The following is a 15,862-nucleotide window of genomic DNA, read 5'->3' as shown; positions in this document are numbered from 1 at the left end:
GGGTTATTATTGAATGATTATTGAATTTCAAAACAGAGTTAGTTTTCCCTTTTTAGCATAATCTTTCAGCTCTCAAATTTACAGTTTAATATATAAAGGAACTACCAAACTTTGTAGCTAAGTCTTCAAATTATTCAACGAAGTTATTCATATTTACAGCCTTCCAGAACAGCATTTTTTTCTGCAGCTCCACTGCTTCATTAACTTCAGCTCTATTTGAGAATATCTAGTTCATTCTAACCAAAAATGAAAAATGACTCCCAAGAGCTAGTTTCTATATGGTACATATTCTGAGGTCACACTAAGTACCTTTAGCGTGACGGGACACTCTTCTGGCAGTATGTTGCCAAAAATCATTTTGTTACATAGGAGGCAAAAGACATCTCCTGTTGGGCCCTTTTCTCCACACATCCACCCAAGGAGATATCTAGTACTACTAGACATCCAAAAAAGGAATGGTCTAAGAAAGGTTCGGCTCAGTACTTCCCAACTGAGGTGTCCAGTGGTGGTGCTACACAAATGAGATCTACCTAGATGCTAGGCAACTTAGGAAATATCAGCAGAGATTCGTCATTTTACCAGAGAGTCTCTTAAAAACTCAAAGTGTAAGCTGATTTTATAGCCATGCCTTGTAGTGTATTGAAACCAGAACATGTGTAACACATTCCTTTTTTGTGAGATTGTCTGTTAGCTGATATCAGCATTACTACCTCCATTCTGTAAGGCAGCATGAATGTATGATCTAATAAAATAAAACAAAACGAAAATAAGAAAATCTCAGCCTGGACCACACAGGAGCTAGATTGCAAACATGACTCTCCCATGTTCTTATGTCCAGAGGTTAGATTTGGACCACTCCTGTTCTCTTTTTAAATTGAATTTATGCTTAGTTAGCTCTTTTTCAAGACTTTTGAAACTACTTTCAGAAAAACTTCAAGAATAGTATTGGGGATTGTTGATAATGTAATGTACCAATTTCCTTAGTGGTTTTCAAAAGAATTTGTATTGCTGATTTTAGAGCACTTCAAAAAAAAATCTAGAGTTATGTGGCCGTATTGGTAATTCTTCTTGATGAATGATAAAAATGAAACCATTTGCAGGGGAAGATTGGTAGCTTTTCTCTAGACCATCTTCCCTGAATATAATTTTTCAGAGAAATTTTTGTTAGGGGCCAGGTTGCAAAATAGTTTGGAGATATACCTTCTGCTGAGGACAAGGAACTTCTGGTTAAAAAACCTAGCACTAATGTGATGCTCCTGAGTGCTACAGGGGGGCTAGCCTCAGAGAAACCTGGAAGCAAGGATGGATGTGGCTTTCGATTTGGCCCATCAAAAACTTAGGGAGGCCTAAGTTCTTAGGCCCAGTGGAGGCCCTAAGTTCTACGGAGTATAGATACTTAGGGTTCATTGGTCTCCTTAGAAGGAATGGGAGATTCCTGTCTTACACACTCATTAGTATAAATATCATTATATATATAACTACAATGCCTTGTGGGCTTATATCCTCTTAATTTAGCTTTATGTATGGTTTTTTTTTTCTCTCAGCAGTACGTCTACCCTCTGCTGAGCTTCTTTACTTTTCCTTCCTTTTCTTTCTTCCTTCCTTCATTTTAAATAATTTTTGCATATATCATGAGTGTACAGAAAGGGACACCAAGAGTTATGACTTGGTCTATAGATAGGGGACATAGTGTATTCCTAATTCTTTTATGTAATATGACCTTTGTCAAAGTGTACTGCTCTTGATGGGAAATGCATGATTAACTGGGATTCGTTATTTCACTCAACCAGCATTTTTGTATGTTATCCTTAAAGAGACTTTGACATGACCAGACTGTTGTTTATTCCTTCTGTCAGGGGCATCTCTTGCTGGCAAAGAGCAGTATGAGCCATCCTGTGTTAAATGCCTTGTGATGGGGAGGGTGTTTGGAGTCTCTTGCCAGCTGGATGCATTGGGCCTGTAGACAGCTGTAATATGGAGGCGTGACCCTAAGATACTGAGAAGCTGTTTGGTTTGTTATAGCAACTGCGAGAGTTGATAGCCGAACACAAGCCTCATATAGATAAGATGAACAAAACTGGGCCACAGTTACTGGAATTGAGCCCAGGTGAAGGCTTTTCTATCCAAGAGAAGTACGTGGCAGCTGACACCCTTTACAGTCAAATTAAAGAGGATGTCAAAAAGCGAGCCGTGGCATTGGATGAAGCTATTTCTCAATCTACTCAGGTAATCGTTTACACTAGAAGTATGATTGAGCTCTTCTGAACAGCAGAGCATGGAAAAGCATTTTCTTGAATCTCTTGATTAAATTTCAACCAAAATTATTTCACTCCATTAAATCTGAGTATTGATGTTTTGGCCTCACAGAGGTGGTATTTGCTTGGTCCCATCCTTATATTTCTCTGTCTCATTATAGATACAATACAAAATAATTTTCAGTGACTTAAGAAACATACAATTGTCATCATTGTCCAAATATTTAAGCAAGTGCTCATCCAGATAGAAAGGAATATTTACCTTTGGGAGAGATATAAGAAAGTGTTATTGTCAGTTATTAATGAGACACTCCCAAGAAAGCAATAAGAAGAAAGGCTGTAGAATGAGTAAGAAAGAAAAAATATGAAGTTGGAAATTGAGATTTTTATTTTTCAAAAATACTTTTTTTCAAGAAGTTGAATTTGAAATTATCTACAGATTTTCCATATTCAGAGCTGGGCTTTAATCATTAGATACACTGACATTAGAATGGTCCATTTTTTGGACCTGTGCCTGAGCGTGTTTTTTAACTTTGCTTTATTATCTGTGATACTTTTGCAGACAAAACTTTAAAATGCTTTCATGAATCTGATCATGTGTTTGACCATGAATGAAATTCTAACTTCTCTTACAATGTCAGAGAGGCTTTTGTTTTGTCTCATTTTTTAATATTTTTCAATTCAGAAAATTTTTAACTTAAATACCTTTATTCTCATCAAAAATGTTCATGAATCTTACATTTAATAATAAAACTTTTTAGGATGTCAAAGTAATGAGTAAAAATGAACAAAACAATTTTGATAGAAAGATAGTTTATTGGACTTAATTTTTAAAATTCATTTGAATTATGATAAAACGAAGCAATGGGTAAGACGCTGATATCAGGTAGTTCAGTTAATACACTCAATTGAGTAGATATGTCAACAAAGAAGCAAAGATTTAATTCTCAATTGTGAGAATAGACGGGTTTTTTTTTTTTTTTCATTTAAATTTCCCTTGTGATGTCACAGGTCTTTCCCCCATAAATGATCCCTTTGATTTACTTCTAGTTCCACGACAAGATAGACCAAATACTTGAGAGCCTGGAACGCATCGTGGAGCGTTTGAGGCAGCCGCCTTCGATCTCAGCTGAGGTGGAAAAGATTAAGGAGCAAATCAGTGAGAATAAGAATGTGTCAGTAGATATGGAGAAGCTACAGCCATTGTATGAAACTCTTAAAAAGCGGGGAGAGGAAATGATTGCAAGATCTGAGGGTACTGACAAAGACATATCTGCCAAAGGTAATAATTTCAGAATAAGGAAACAATTGAGCTTTATTTTTAAAGTAATTCTAGACTTTCATGCTGTTTACTGACAGTCCAGTTGCATAACAAAATACCAGATTTTAGAAAAGGTATTACCAGTGAGATTGAAAGGCTGTGTGCTTAAATCCCTCATTAATGTTTTCCTGTGTTTGTAGAATCAGTTACATACACAATGTACCATTATGCAAAAGCCATATGTTCTCTGGGACTTTTAAACTACTTGTTTAAAGGACGATGCTAATAACACCAAACCTAGGGTTTTGGGATTTCCTCTTACTGATTACACACTACTTTATATAATGGGTACCACAGAATGGGTATTCCCATAGCCACAGAAATGGCAACCATGACCTTAGCCAGCTGTCCTAAAGATAGGAAGCTGGGCGGTCAAAAGTAAAAACACACACATAGATTAGTGGAAGTTTATGATAAGGGTACTCTAGAAACAAGCCCAAAATACATATCCTACATTGTTATATTCCTAGGACGGAACAGACATTGTTATTCTTGATTTGGAGAGCTTAGGTGGTTATTTCATTTTCTTTGGAACGAAGGTCAGCCTTGGTGAATTTGAAACTTGATAAGCTTAGGTCTACTCTGAGCTCACTTGCCTTTGAGCATGTACTTTCGTGAGAAAGAGCCTTGGTTCCTGAAGAATGGTGGGATACCCTGAGATCTTGCATTTTTCTGGAATATGCTGTGTTGGGCCTGGTGATACCCTATAGACTGGGGTCAACCAAAATTGGATCCAGTGTTAGATACTTGGCAAATTGAATAAATGTTGCTGTCTGAACTAAAACATTCTGCTTTATTGCTTAAATGGTGCTAACAGATTGCCTTTTTGATACTATTTTGTGTCATAGCTGTTCAAGATAAGCTTGACCAAATGGTTTTCATTTGGGAGAACATACACACACTGGTGGAAGAAAGGGAAGCCAAACTACTGGATGTAATGGAATTAGCCGAAAAGTTCTGGTGTGATCACATGTCATTGGTAGTAACTACTAAAGATACACAAGATTTCATCCGGGATCTAGAGGATCCTGGAATTGATCCCTCAGTAGTAAAACAGCAGCAAGAAGCAGCAGAGGTAAGCAGAAAATCTCCTTTAAAGCTAAAAAAAATAGTTGCAGTATAATGAAACCTGTATTCTGTTGATAAATATTCAGAATTGCTGTTAAAATTTGTATCTCACTCTCAAAGTGGAATGCTTAGTGATGTAGTAGGAGATTATACCCACAAATTTCACTTAGAGAGTATGGATTTTAAAAGTTCCTTTTCATCCCCACTGCTTCCGCCTTATTTCAGGACATTGTTAGCTCTGTTTTTGGCTTCTGAAGTCATCCAAAGTGGTAGCCCTACCTGCAGAGTCTCTTTCCTTGCCAGGCTTCAAGCTTTGCCATGCATGAGTTCTCTCTCTAGATCCGCTCTTAACTGGTTAAAAGCCCCTCTGAGACATCCACTGCCTACTGAATAAAATCCAAAGTCCCTACAGCAGCATACTGGCCTTTCACATCCTAGCATAGTCCAGCCTGTGTTTCCAAAGCCATTTTGTTCTGCTACTCCTTTATTAGAAAGTGGCTTCCCCTAGCACTGCTGTGTGCTCCTTCTAGTCTCTGTTATCTGTGTACATTCGTTTCCTTGAGTGGAATGGCCCTATTTTTATTTGTACCCCCAACACCTAATTCAAGGCTTGGTTTGTGTTAGGTGTTTCTCTACTAAATAAATGTATTTAATGAAGAAGATGAAAGCAAAATAGAACACTGCATTTTTTCTTTTTTGGTAGTTTACAAGTCCTAGGGAAATGACATAAAATATAAATCCAGAGCTAGATTATCCTTAATCTACTAACAAGTACTAACAAGTACATTAAGTTGTCTGAAGTTTTCAAACTCATATTTTACTTGTGCCTATTTTGTTCTATTTTATTCTTTTAAGATCTACTCTTAGCAGCTTTCAGATATACAATACAGTAGTATTAACAACTACAGTCACCTTGCTGCACTTATAATCCCATGACTTCTTTTTTAATAACTGTAAGTTTGTATTTTTGACCCCCTTCATCCATTTCTTCTTCCCCCACTCCCTGACTCTGGCAACCACCAATCTGTTCTCTGTATCTGTAAACTTGGTTTTCTTGTGTGGGGAGGGAGTAGGGGTTTTTAGATTTTTTTTTTTTAGATTAACCTCTATTTTATTATTTTTTTTAATTAACCTCTATTTTAAGTGAATATTGCCAAACTGTTTTGTTTGAAAAACAAGATATATTTCTACACTTTGCATTGTTACTAATATTTAAAGGAAGTTGTTCTGGTATTTGTTACATAGAATTAATTCTTTAAATATTGTTTTGATAATAAACATTTGATGTCTGTTACAAAGGACACTGTTTTTTCTTTAATATATTTCTTCTTATTGAAAAAATTTGTTGCAGAAGCTTGGAAAAGAGAAAGCAGTAAATTGATCATAATCCCACCTCCTAAAAATAGCTCCAATTAGTATCTTTGTGTGCATCTTTTTAGTTCCAGTGTGTTTTTGCTTAAAGGCTCTTATTTCATATTGTAGGCCATAAAGGAAGAAATAGATGGACTACAGGAAGAGCTGGATATGGTTATTAACCTGGGTTCTGAACTCATTGCTGCATGTGGGGAACCTGATAAGCCCATTGTCAAGAAGAGTATAGATGAGGTACAGCTAGCATATTTCCTTCTCTCCCTATAATGCATTTGTAAAGAGATCTTATATAACTAAAGTACATTTGATAGAAGAAGTTGAAAACTTAACCGGTGACCCTAAAAGAGTTCTAATATTTATGTCATAGTTAAATTCAGCATGGGAGTCTCTAAATAAGGCTTGGAAAGACCGGGTGGACAAACTTGAGGAGGCGATGCAGGCTGCTGTCCAGTACCAAGATGGACTGCAGGTAAGAGGGCCATGGCCGGTCTGCTGGGGGAAGAATCCCTGACTGAGGTCTATGGACTCTCACGTGGGCATCGCCCAGGGGCTGCAAGCGCGCATGCAGTTGCCTCGGCTACTTTAGTTGGCTTTTTCCCTTATAGAAGGTTATTTCTTGATATGTGTGTAGATCTCTAAAGGCATTTAAGTACATTGTGATACACATAGTGAAATTTACATTGAAGAGAAAAATACTAATGTTTAAAACATTGCAATGGTTCAGCACCAGACAGTGAGATGGAACCGAATTGAAGTTCTCTTCTAGAGTTGAGTGGAGTAAGATGAAAGGAGTAAACACCATCTAAAAATACCACTGAGTTTAACGAAAGTCAGAAGTAAAGAGATTTGATGTGAAGCCAGGATTCCCTGTGGACTAAAATAGATTTCTGTTTTATTAGGTCATAATCTGTTTTGTAAAATGCTTTTCTTCCTTTCCATATACATAATTCCTTCTCGCAGTTGTTTTGCACGTCCCTTAAGGGCTCTCATTCGGTTTATTAACCGTGTTTTAAGTTTCTTCCTGTTTTATGAAAAATCGTCACAGGAAGCCAGCTTAGGGACATTTCTCTCCCTACCTTCTTCAACAGTATTCCATTTCCTAACAGGCTGGCCAGCGTTGACTCTGTCAACCCTCCTACCGTATGGAAAAAGCCCTTCTGAGTATTTCCATAACACCAAGTGAATATTTTTAAAGCTCAGATGAGAACATCTTTTCCTTTTTATTATGCCATTCCATTTCTATATTTGTAAAAATAAATATCACAAGCCAGGCTTTATGCCAGCTGAAAGTGTTTTGAACTTTGGAAATATATGAAAAAATTCACTACAAATAATATCTTATATAACTCTCCTCCTCCCCTTACTTTTTAGCCAAAGAGATAATTTATTTGTTAGGTTTCAATGGCCATTAAGTAATTGGGCTCCAGCCTCCAGTTTGTGAGACCAGGTCATGATTTTCCCATTCTATTGGTAAATGATGAGTTGTGCCTTCTCCATGGCTAGAGATGGCACTGCCACAGTTTGCAGCCTTTTGACCTCAGGAGCCATTAGCCATAGAGGTCACTAGCTAGGCAATCAGGACTTATGGTCTCTTTTTACCCCTGCTAGAAAAACGAGGCCCACTAATAGGTAAGTAGCATCACCTGTGGGAATGAAGGGCCACTTCATTTATTAAATAGCTGGGGCTAGCTAGAGCTAGATGTGGTGTTTTTTGTTTTTTGTTTTTGTGGGGTTTTTTTCTTTTTTTTCTTTTCTTTTTTTAGAGCTAGATGTTAAAAGGTCCAGAAGCTCTCGACATTTCAGGGTTTGACTGTAAAGTAAAATAAATTTTATTTCCCAGGTTGCTGCTTAATTAAGTTCTTGGGTTTATTATTGATAACCAAAAATACCAAATAGTTTCCAAGATTATTATTTTTCCTATATAGTCTGGGAACTTCATTAAAGTCCATTATAATTTTCTGTACTCGGTATCGGAAAGAAATGTGAATTGTGCCTTTCTAAAATGTTTATATTACCTAAAAAGAGGAGGAAAAATAGATTCTGTAGTCTGTGTTGTAATTCAGAATAATGGTCATAATATTAATCTTTGTAGGTGCAAGATTTTAATGCTTATCTAAATAATATGTAAGGCTTTAGCTGGGCCAAAGATTTTGCTCAAGTGCTAAACAATAAACTTCTTGCCTATTTGAATAAGCAGATGGATTTGAATCTTTTTCTTTCAATATATTTATATAATCTGCCTCTTAGATATAAGAAAGCATGAAGAAATATCTTTCATATGATTAAATTATAACACTTTTTTTTTCAAACGCACGTTTTTAAAAGTCCTGATTAGTTTTCTAAAAAGTTTTCAGAAAAGAATTTCCTTTGCAAAAAAAAAAAAAAAAAGAATTTCCTTTGCAAACTTGGATGCAGAATTGGAGGTTACATCTTTGCATATTTGGGACAACTTTTTCAATATATTGTTGCTTTTATCTAGGTGAACCATCTTTGAAAAATAGTCTCATTCCATAATACCTGTATAGATTTATGATTGTACTTTTCTGTAACACTTGATGTTACAGCATGATTTCAGATGTACTAATGACTCACGGACTAATGTGTTTTTCAGGCAATATTTGACTGGGTAGATATTGCAGGTGGTAAATTAGCTTCAATGTCACCAATTGGAACAGATCTTGAAACTGTCAAGCAGCAGATTGAAGAGCTAAAGGTATGCATGGGGTTCATTAATTTCAAAGACTGCATTTTTATGTTTTTTATTCATGGGATTCTTTACACAAATTTATTTTACATAATTGAAGTATTAACATTTTGATCATGAAACTGGTTTAACATGATGCTTCTCCATAATGAGCAGCATGTAAGTGCTCATTAAATGATAAAGAATACTAGTTTTCTTCTTATTAACAATACCTATTCATTATAGAGAAGTCAGAAAATCCCAATAAGCATAAAAGGTGGCTTTTTTTTTTTTAAAGCCGCCCAAAATGTTATGTACCTAGAGGCAACTACTCTTAAGATTTGATTTATAGCCTTTTAGATATCCTCATGTTGGGAACACAGTGAGGAGGGGAAGAGATTTATGGGGGTGTGGGGATGTGTTTTATATATATGTAGCTCATACTAAAGGGTTTTTCTAATTTCAGATTCAGTAGTGTTTCATTGCCCTCAGTACACATAAAGCAATATTTTTGTTTTCTTCAGTGGATCAGAGTAATCCACATAGTCTAACAGGCTAAAGAAACATCCCTGGTATAATAGTGTTTCCCAAAATGTTTGTTTTGTAAAAATGTTTGTTATTTTCCATCTTCTTTCCTCTGTAATTTTTGCTTTTGTGGTTCTTGATCTCCAGCTGTTAAAATGGCTGGACTGGTTTCCTCTTTGAATTCCTCTGTGCTGCTGCTGATTCATCCCAAGTGGGATTAGCTGTTTCCTTCCTAATTTCAAGTTTCCATCCACAGAGACATCACACCGTTTTCAATGAACTCTATGAGATTTTTATATACAATTGTTACCTGGCTTTAAGATTGTAGTATCTTCATCTCTAAGTGTGATCTAGAATATTTCACTGAGAAATTATTATCATCATTAGATTACAATTTTTTTCCCCTTAACTTTATGTGGCTTTGTGGTAAACACCTGATAATACTTTATGTACATTCACAGGTGTATAGTTTTGGATATTTGCATATATCTTGGTAGTTTTCATACAGCAGGGTGCCTAGGAGTGCTTTCTCTGAAATCAGGTTGTCTGAGATTATATCCCAGTGCATCTACTTTCTTAGCCAAACAATCTTGGGACAGTTATCTAACTGGTCTCACTTTCATAAGTTTAGCTTAAATTGAGAATAAAATTATATATAAAATTATTTTCTTTGTAAGCTTGTTGGAAACTAAGTATTCATGATACCTTAGTTATTATTTTTTATTATTGCTTTTATGTTTGAAAAAAGTTAAGGGACTGTTTAGCCACTAATGACTTACTATTTAATGATTTACTATTACAGATTAAAACTAAATTTTATGAAAGGACAGTTTCCTACTACAAGCAACCATTTGCTCACCTGTGTTGGTTGGCAAAGCCAAGATTATTAAATACATGTTTAGTGAGTGCTGGGGAAAAAAATAGTGTTATTCTGAGTCAGCAATGGGTGAGGCATAGGAATAACTAAATATAAATGAACAGAGCACAGCTACAGAAAACATAAAATGTTCAATGGATGCAAGATGTATGTATGTTTTTGAGCAGGCCACGTTAATCTGAGTTTCTTAGCGTTATTTTTGGGAGGTTTCATATATTTCAGTTTTTTTTTATTTTATTTTCTATAATTTCAAAGCTCACATATTGAATATATATAGACAGTGGAATAAGGTTAGCCTTGAAATTTCTTAGTTTTTTACTGTAGAGAACAAAAGGGTGAAATATCAAAATTATAAATAGAAATATCTTCCCATCATAAAACAATGAGTAAAGAAAAAAGACTTCCTTCATCTCTTTTTATTTATAATTCTTTTGTATTAGATTTTTATTCCTCTTCACCTCCCTGGCTATAAGAAGTATGAATTAGTATAAATATTGAATCCATAGAATTTTTTTGTTTTAAAATTTTGATTTATAACAAATTTTCCTTGTATATCTTTTTTTTTTCTTTAAAAAGCAATTTAAGTCAGAGGCCTACCAACAACAGATTGAAATGGAGAGATTGAACCATCAAGCAGAGCTTTTGCTGAAGAAAGTGACAGAAGAAAGTGACAAACACACCGTTCAAGACCCACTAATGGAGCTAAAACTGATATGGGATAGTCTGGATGAAAGAATTATCAACAGACAGGTAAACACTGATACTTTTGTTAAGAAGTTAGAGAAGTTCAATTTCCTATATTAAGGTAAAATCATCACTAAAAGATAGAATTAGGCAATTAGGTACATAAACTTTTGACGCCCCTAAATTCTTATTTTATTAGAATTCTTCCTGCCTCTCACATGCCATTTTTAATCACAAGGAATCTCAAACTTAAAATGTAGGGTATGGTTATTGGATATGCTCATGGAATTACACAGCATGCAACAATTGATTTTTTTTTTTGCCTTTGTTATTTTTATAAATAATATTGACTTCATATGGATTTTCTTCCTCTCCACTTTTTTGCAGCATAAGCTGGAAGGTGCTCTGTTAGCACTGGGCCAGTTCCAGCATGCCCTGGATGAGCTGCTCACGTGGCTGACACACACAGAGGGCCTGCTAAGTGAGCAGAAACCTGTGGGAGGAGACCCGAAGGCCATTGAAATTGAACTAGCCAAACATCATGTATGTAGCTCTCCTTGTGTGCTGTTTCTCTATGCATTCTTAGTGTCATCAGATTGTTTTCTGGTACATTTCCTCTTTATGTGTTTTTCAAGTTTATGATTTTAGCACAGGTTCACATTTCACGTTTGTAACTGACAGCTGAACTACTTAACACACACTTTTTAAACGACTGCAATCACAATTTTTTCTCACTATTCAAGGCAGTTGTTAAAAACAGCAAGGATGGGAAACTTCTGGCTAAGTTTTAAGGTTGCATGGCAAACATTGGTTTAAATCCCTGATTATCCCTGTCACTGGATTGACATAGCCTAGTTTTAAAAATTGCTGGGGAAAGCCAACAAGTCGGTGGCTCAAAATATTCCACTGTGGGCAGTGTGTATGTTTTTTCTCTAGTTACCCTTATCTCTGTGTGTCTCACCTGCTGCTTGTCTGGCATATCTAACATCTTTATTTTTCCTAGATATCTCTTGCTATGTGGGCGTTTGTTCTTCAGTCTCTGTGTCTCTTATTTCTCACTGGCTTTCTGTTTCTTAGTCCTTTTCTTTCTGAGTTAGTCTTTAACAGTATTTACTATGTTTAAAAGGGTTTTAATATGTCCTGAACTTGATTTAAAGCTTAAAATGAAAAATTTTGATCTTGAGATACATGCAAAACAACTTTATATTGTTGTCATCTTTGTGACGTTTGGTTGACAGTTCCTAATAGAAAATTCCCTATCTCTGTACAGCTTGAAGAGTTTAGGGAGGAGGAAAGCATGGAGCTGATCACAGCAGGCCCCAAACTGCCAGGGGGAGGCATCTTCTGGGTTTAGATGATACCTAGGTCATCAGAGCAGACCTCACAGGGGTTGAGAGCAGAGCCCTAGCTTATTACGATAAAGTTCATTTGCCTAGAAGAATAAATCCTGAAACCCATTTGTTAGAATCTTTGTGCAAATGAATGAAGCCATTGACTTGGCCAGGAAAAATGAGATAAATAAATTTTTCACAGAGAAAAAAAATGAAAAGAAAATTCTCTATTTCATAAGTCAATGGGGTTAATGAATAATAAGTTACACTCAGTAGAGTTTATCCTGACAGTCAACTGTCTTTCATAGAACTTTTAGCATTCACATTAATAGCGGCATCTTATCTAAGGTTAGGTTCTAGAAAATGTTTGATAATTTTACATATTTATTATCATATTAAAATGAAAGGTAGGTTCTTGGTACTTTACTATCATGATAAAGTTTTTTAGTATTCTTGCTTTAGTTTCTCTTCTTTCATACTTTTCCCTATAGTAATTGTACTGTACTTTCAATTTCTCTCCCACTTGGAGTGCCTGGGGGGCTCACTCAGTTAAGTGTCGACTCTTGGTTTCGGCTCAGGTCACAATCTCAGGGTCGTCTGGGGAGTCTGTTTGTCACTCTGCTCCTCCCCTTGCTCACACAAGTGTGCACGCTCACTCGCTCTCTGTCTTTCTTTATTAAAAAGGTCTTTTTAAAAATTTTTCTCTCCCTTTTTTACCTGGTTCTGCCTATATAGTCATTGCCTAATGATACCTGATGAGGCAATTAGGGCTTATTTAGTATTTTTTATTATTTAATGTCTGTCTTACACCTCTGTAAGAGCAATAATGACTAGTCAGACTGACTCTGCATAAAAAAATATTTATTCTTGTAGTGTAAGTTTATATAGTGTTTACATTTTCATAAACTTAGCAGTTATCCTTAAAAGCAACATATGTCAATGATAGGAATTTTATAGAATACAGTAAGGGTGAGAACATGACACACTCTGATCCAGTTATTTAGGCAGGGCATGAGTTAGGGATCTTTTATTTCTGTTTATCTATCTTTGAGCAGTTAGAAATCTCCTCCTCCTTTCTCCTTCCATTTCTTAAAGGTCAGAAGTTAAAGGGCTTAAAATCACCAGCATAGTTACTGGAAGAAGGGAGGAATGTTTCTATCCCTCTCCTATTTTCTCCTCTGGTTCTTAGGCTCTGCCTTATGTGGTAGGACTTAAACCATTTAGAAGAATGAATTTTATGGAATTACCTTTATATTTTGACCACAAGAAGATTTAACTCTTATCTTGGAAAGTGATTAATAGTACTGTTAACCTGTCAAAGTACATGCTTTTTATAAAGATCACTCCTTTTTAAAAATTGTTTTCTAAAAAAAAAAAATTGTTTACTGAAGACATGAAAATTAAATTCCATTAAAATGAGTTTGAATCAAATGAAAACTTTTGGAACCTTTTAATTATAATCCCCAGATATTTAATGTCTTTAATTTCAAGATTATTCTAATGGGAAGAACTAACAAAATGTTCTTATATAATCATTTCAGGGGCTGTTGGTAGACTAAAGGTATATCCAGGAAAGCTGCAAAGTTAAGAGAAAAGAAGTCCAACATTTTAACACATTCTTGTACTAAAATTCTATGCATATGATGTTTTTGCTTCAGGAAGTCTTATACTCGGGATCCCTGGGTGGCGCAGCGGTTTGGCGCCTGCCTTTGGCCCAGGGCGCGATCCTGGAGACCCAGGATCGAATCCCACATCGGGCTCCCGGTGCATGGAGCCTGCTTCTCCCTCTGTCTGTGTCTCTGCCTCTCTCTCTCTCTGTAACTATCATAAATAAATAAAAATTAAAAAAAAAAAAAAAAAAAAGGAAGTCTTATACTCAGCGAATAAAAGATGTGTTAAAAGTGATGTTAACAGGTTATGAGCTAGTAAACACAGTGTTATCTTAATACTTTCAGGTGCTTCAAAATGATGTATTAGCTCATCAGTCTACAGTGGAAGCCGTTAATAAAGCAGGAAATGATCTAATTGAATCAAGTGCAGGAGAAGAAGCAAGCAACCTTCAGAACAAGCTAGAGGTTTTAAATCAACGCTGGCAAAATGTTTTGGAAAAAACAGAACAAAGGAAGCAGCAGCTGGATGGTGCCTTGCGCCAGGTGAATAAGAAAATAAATTCTCAAACTTTCGTTGGCCTGTGAGACCAAAATAGCATGGAATTCTGGGGTGCCTGGGTGGCTCAGTTGGTTAAGCGCCCAACTCTTGGTTTCTGCTCAGGTCATGATCTCAGGGTCATCGGATTGAGGCCAGTTATCAGGCTTCGCATTCAGTTGGGAGTCTGCTTGAGATTCTTTCTCCCTCTGTCTTTGCCCCTCCCACACCCCTGTGCTCTTTCTCTCTGTCTGTCTCTCTCTCTGTATCTCTCTCTCTAAAAGAAGTAAATTAAAAAAAAATTAGCATGGAATCCTTTCATTGGTTTGCAGACCCTTATTTAATTTTTATACCTCAAGGAGAGAGTAAAAATAAGTGGGATAAAGAACAGAGCAGATGAGAAGGCAGCCCTCTGGTTCTTAGTGTAATAGTCTTATCTGCCAGAGCTCTCATGATGAGGAAAGGCAGGCAAATCCATTTGCACCTGCCTGTTCTTAAGAATGCATAGAGAAGCTTAGCAGGCGGGGATTGTTTAAACCTTGTTTTCTTCTCGAAAGTGACAATGTGTTTATGGCCCAAACTTAAAACTCTCTATCACTCCAGGCCAAAGGGTTCCATGGTGAGATTGAGGATTTGCATCAGTGGCTAACTGACACAGAGCGTCATCTCTTAGCATCCAAACCTTTGGGAGGTTTACCGGAAACAGCCAGGGAGCAGCTTAATGCCCACATGGTAAGTATATTATTTCCAACAGCTCTAGCCTCCGATTAAGACACTGACCATTTTGTGTGGGCCCTGGTGATAAATAAATTGTGGGAGAAGGTTTAAAGGATATACGGTTTTACAGTAGAAATATTTATGTGTAAGTGCTAGAAACGCCATTTATCGATTAAAATTTTCAAGTCAGAACCTACTCTTTATTTCAAAGATTAGTGTGTCAGTATCTGAAAAAAGGTTTTAGAAGTCTGGACTTCTAAAGACTTTTAAAAGCAAACTTATCCCCATAAAATGATGAGCTTATATGGATAGTAATACAACATAGTATAAATTATAAACTGTCATACAATTGAGTGAAAAGAAAAATCCCTAAAGTAATCAGAATTGACTTAAAAATTATTGCTGTAAGCATGATATCCCCACCTAGTTTCCTAGAAGGATGGAAAATATGTTCTTGTTCTGTTCAAGAGTTACTTGTTTGTTTGTTGTAGTGGTGATGGGGCTGTATCATAAACTTCACACCTATACCAGCTGTGGACAAGAGGAGGCTTCTGTTTAATTGTCCATTTGGGAGTATTGTGCCCTTGGGCCATTCCCACCCCGATTCTGTGGCACTGTCAACTCCTAAACATAAGGAGAAATATATAATGAAACTTGAGACTCTGGCTTTCTTTCACAGAAATGTGGACTGACGAATTAAATTTAGACTTCGATTTATTGACAATTCCTATTCATTTACATTGTAACTCAGCTTTAGAAGTTCTAAGAGAAAACCGTCTGTTTCAGATTTTGGAAACGCATCCTCTTTTATACTTGTGAATTTTCATCAGAAGAATGTTTAATATTCAAATACTGATAATTACTAACTTGGGAAATTAAAGGAGA

General features: G+C 36.0%; 1 protein-coding gene across 26 annotated transcripts in view; it reads left to right on the top strand.

Annotated features, from left to right (window-relative positions):
* DST (dystonin) overlaps positions 1-15,862 on the top strand; it is a 480,589-nt gene that overhangs the window by 428,463 nt on the left and 36,264 nt on the right. For all 26 annotated transcript variants that reach the window (XM_038554403.1, XM_038554389.1, XM_038554383.1 and 23 more), the window contains 10 exons: positions 2,023-2,226; positions 3,306-3,537; positions 4,425-4,651; positions 6,127-6,249; positions 6,383-6,484; positions 8,627-8,728; positions 10,677-10,850; positions 11,172-11,327; positions 14,071-14,268; positions 14,864-14,992. In XM_038554403.1, the coding sequence (XP_038410331.1) occupies positions 2,023-2,226; positions 3,306-3,537; positions 4,425-4,651; positions 6,127-6,249; positions 6,383-6,484; positions 8,627-8,728; positions 10,677-10,850; positions 11,172-11,327; positions 14,071-14,268; positions 14,864-14,992 (1,647 nt within the window). The remainder of the gene's footprint in view (positions 1-2,022; positions 2,227-3,305; positions 3,538-4,424; positions 4,652-6,126; positions 6,250-6,382; positions 6,485-8,626; positions 8,729-10,676; positions 10,851-11,171; positions 11,328-14,070; positions 14,269-14,863; positions 14,993-15,862) is intronic.

Source organism: Canis lupus, chromosome 12, assembly GCF_011100685.1.
Source record: "Canis lupus familiaris isolate Mischka breed German Shepherd chromosome 12, alternate assembly UU_Cfam_GSD_1.0, whole genome shotgun sequence".
In the NCBI taxonomy this organism is placed as follows: Eukaryota; Metazoa; Chordata; class Mammalia; order Carnivora; family Canidae; genus Canis; species Canis lupus.
Note: the sequence above shows the minus strand (reverse complement) of the source record. Positions and strands in the feature narration are given on the sequence as shown.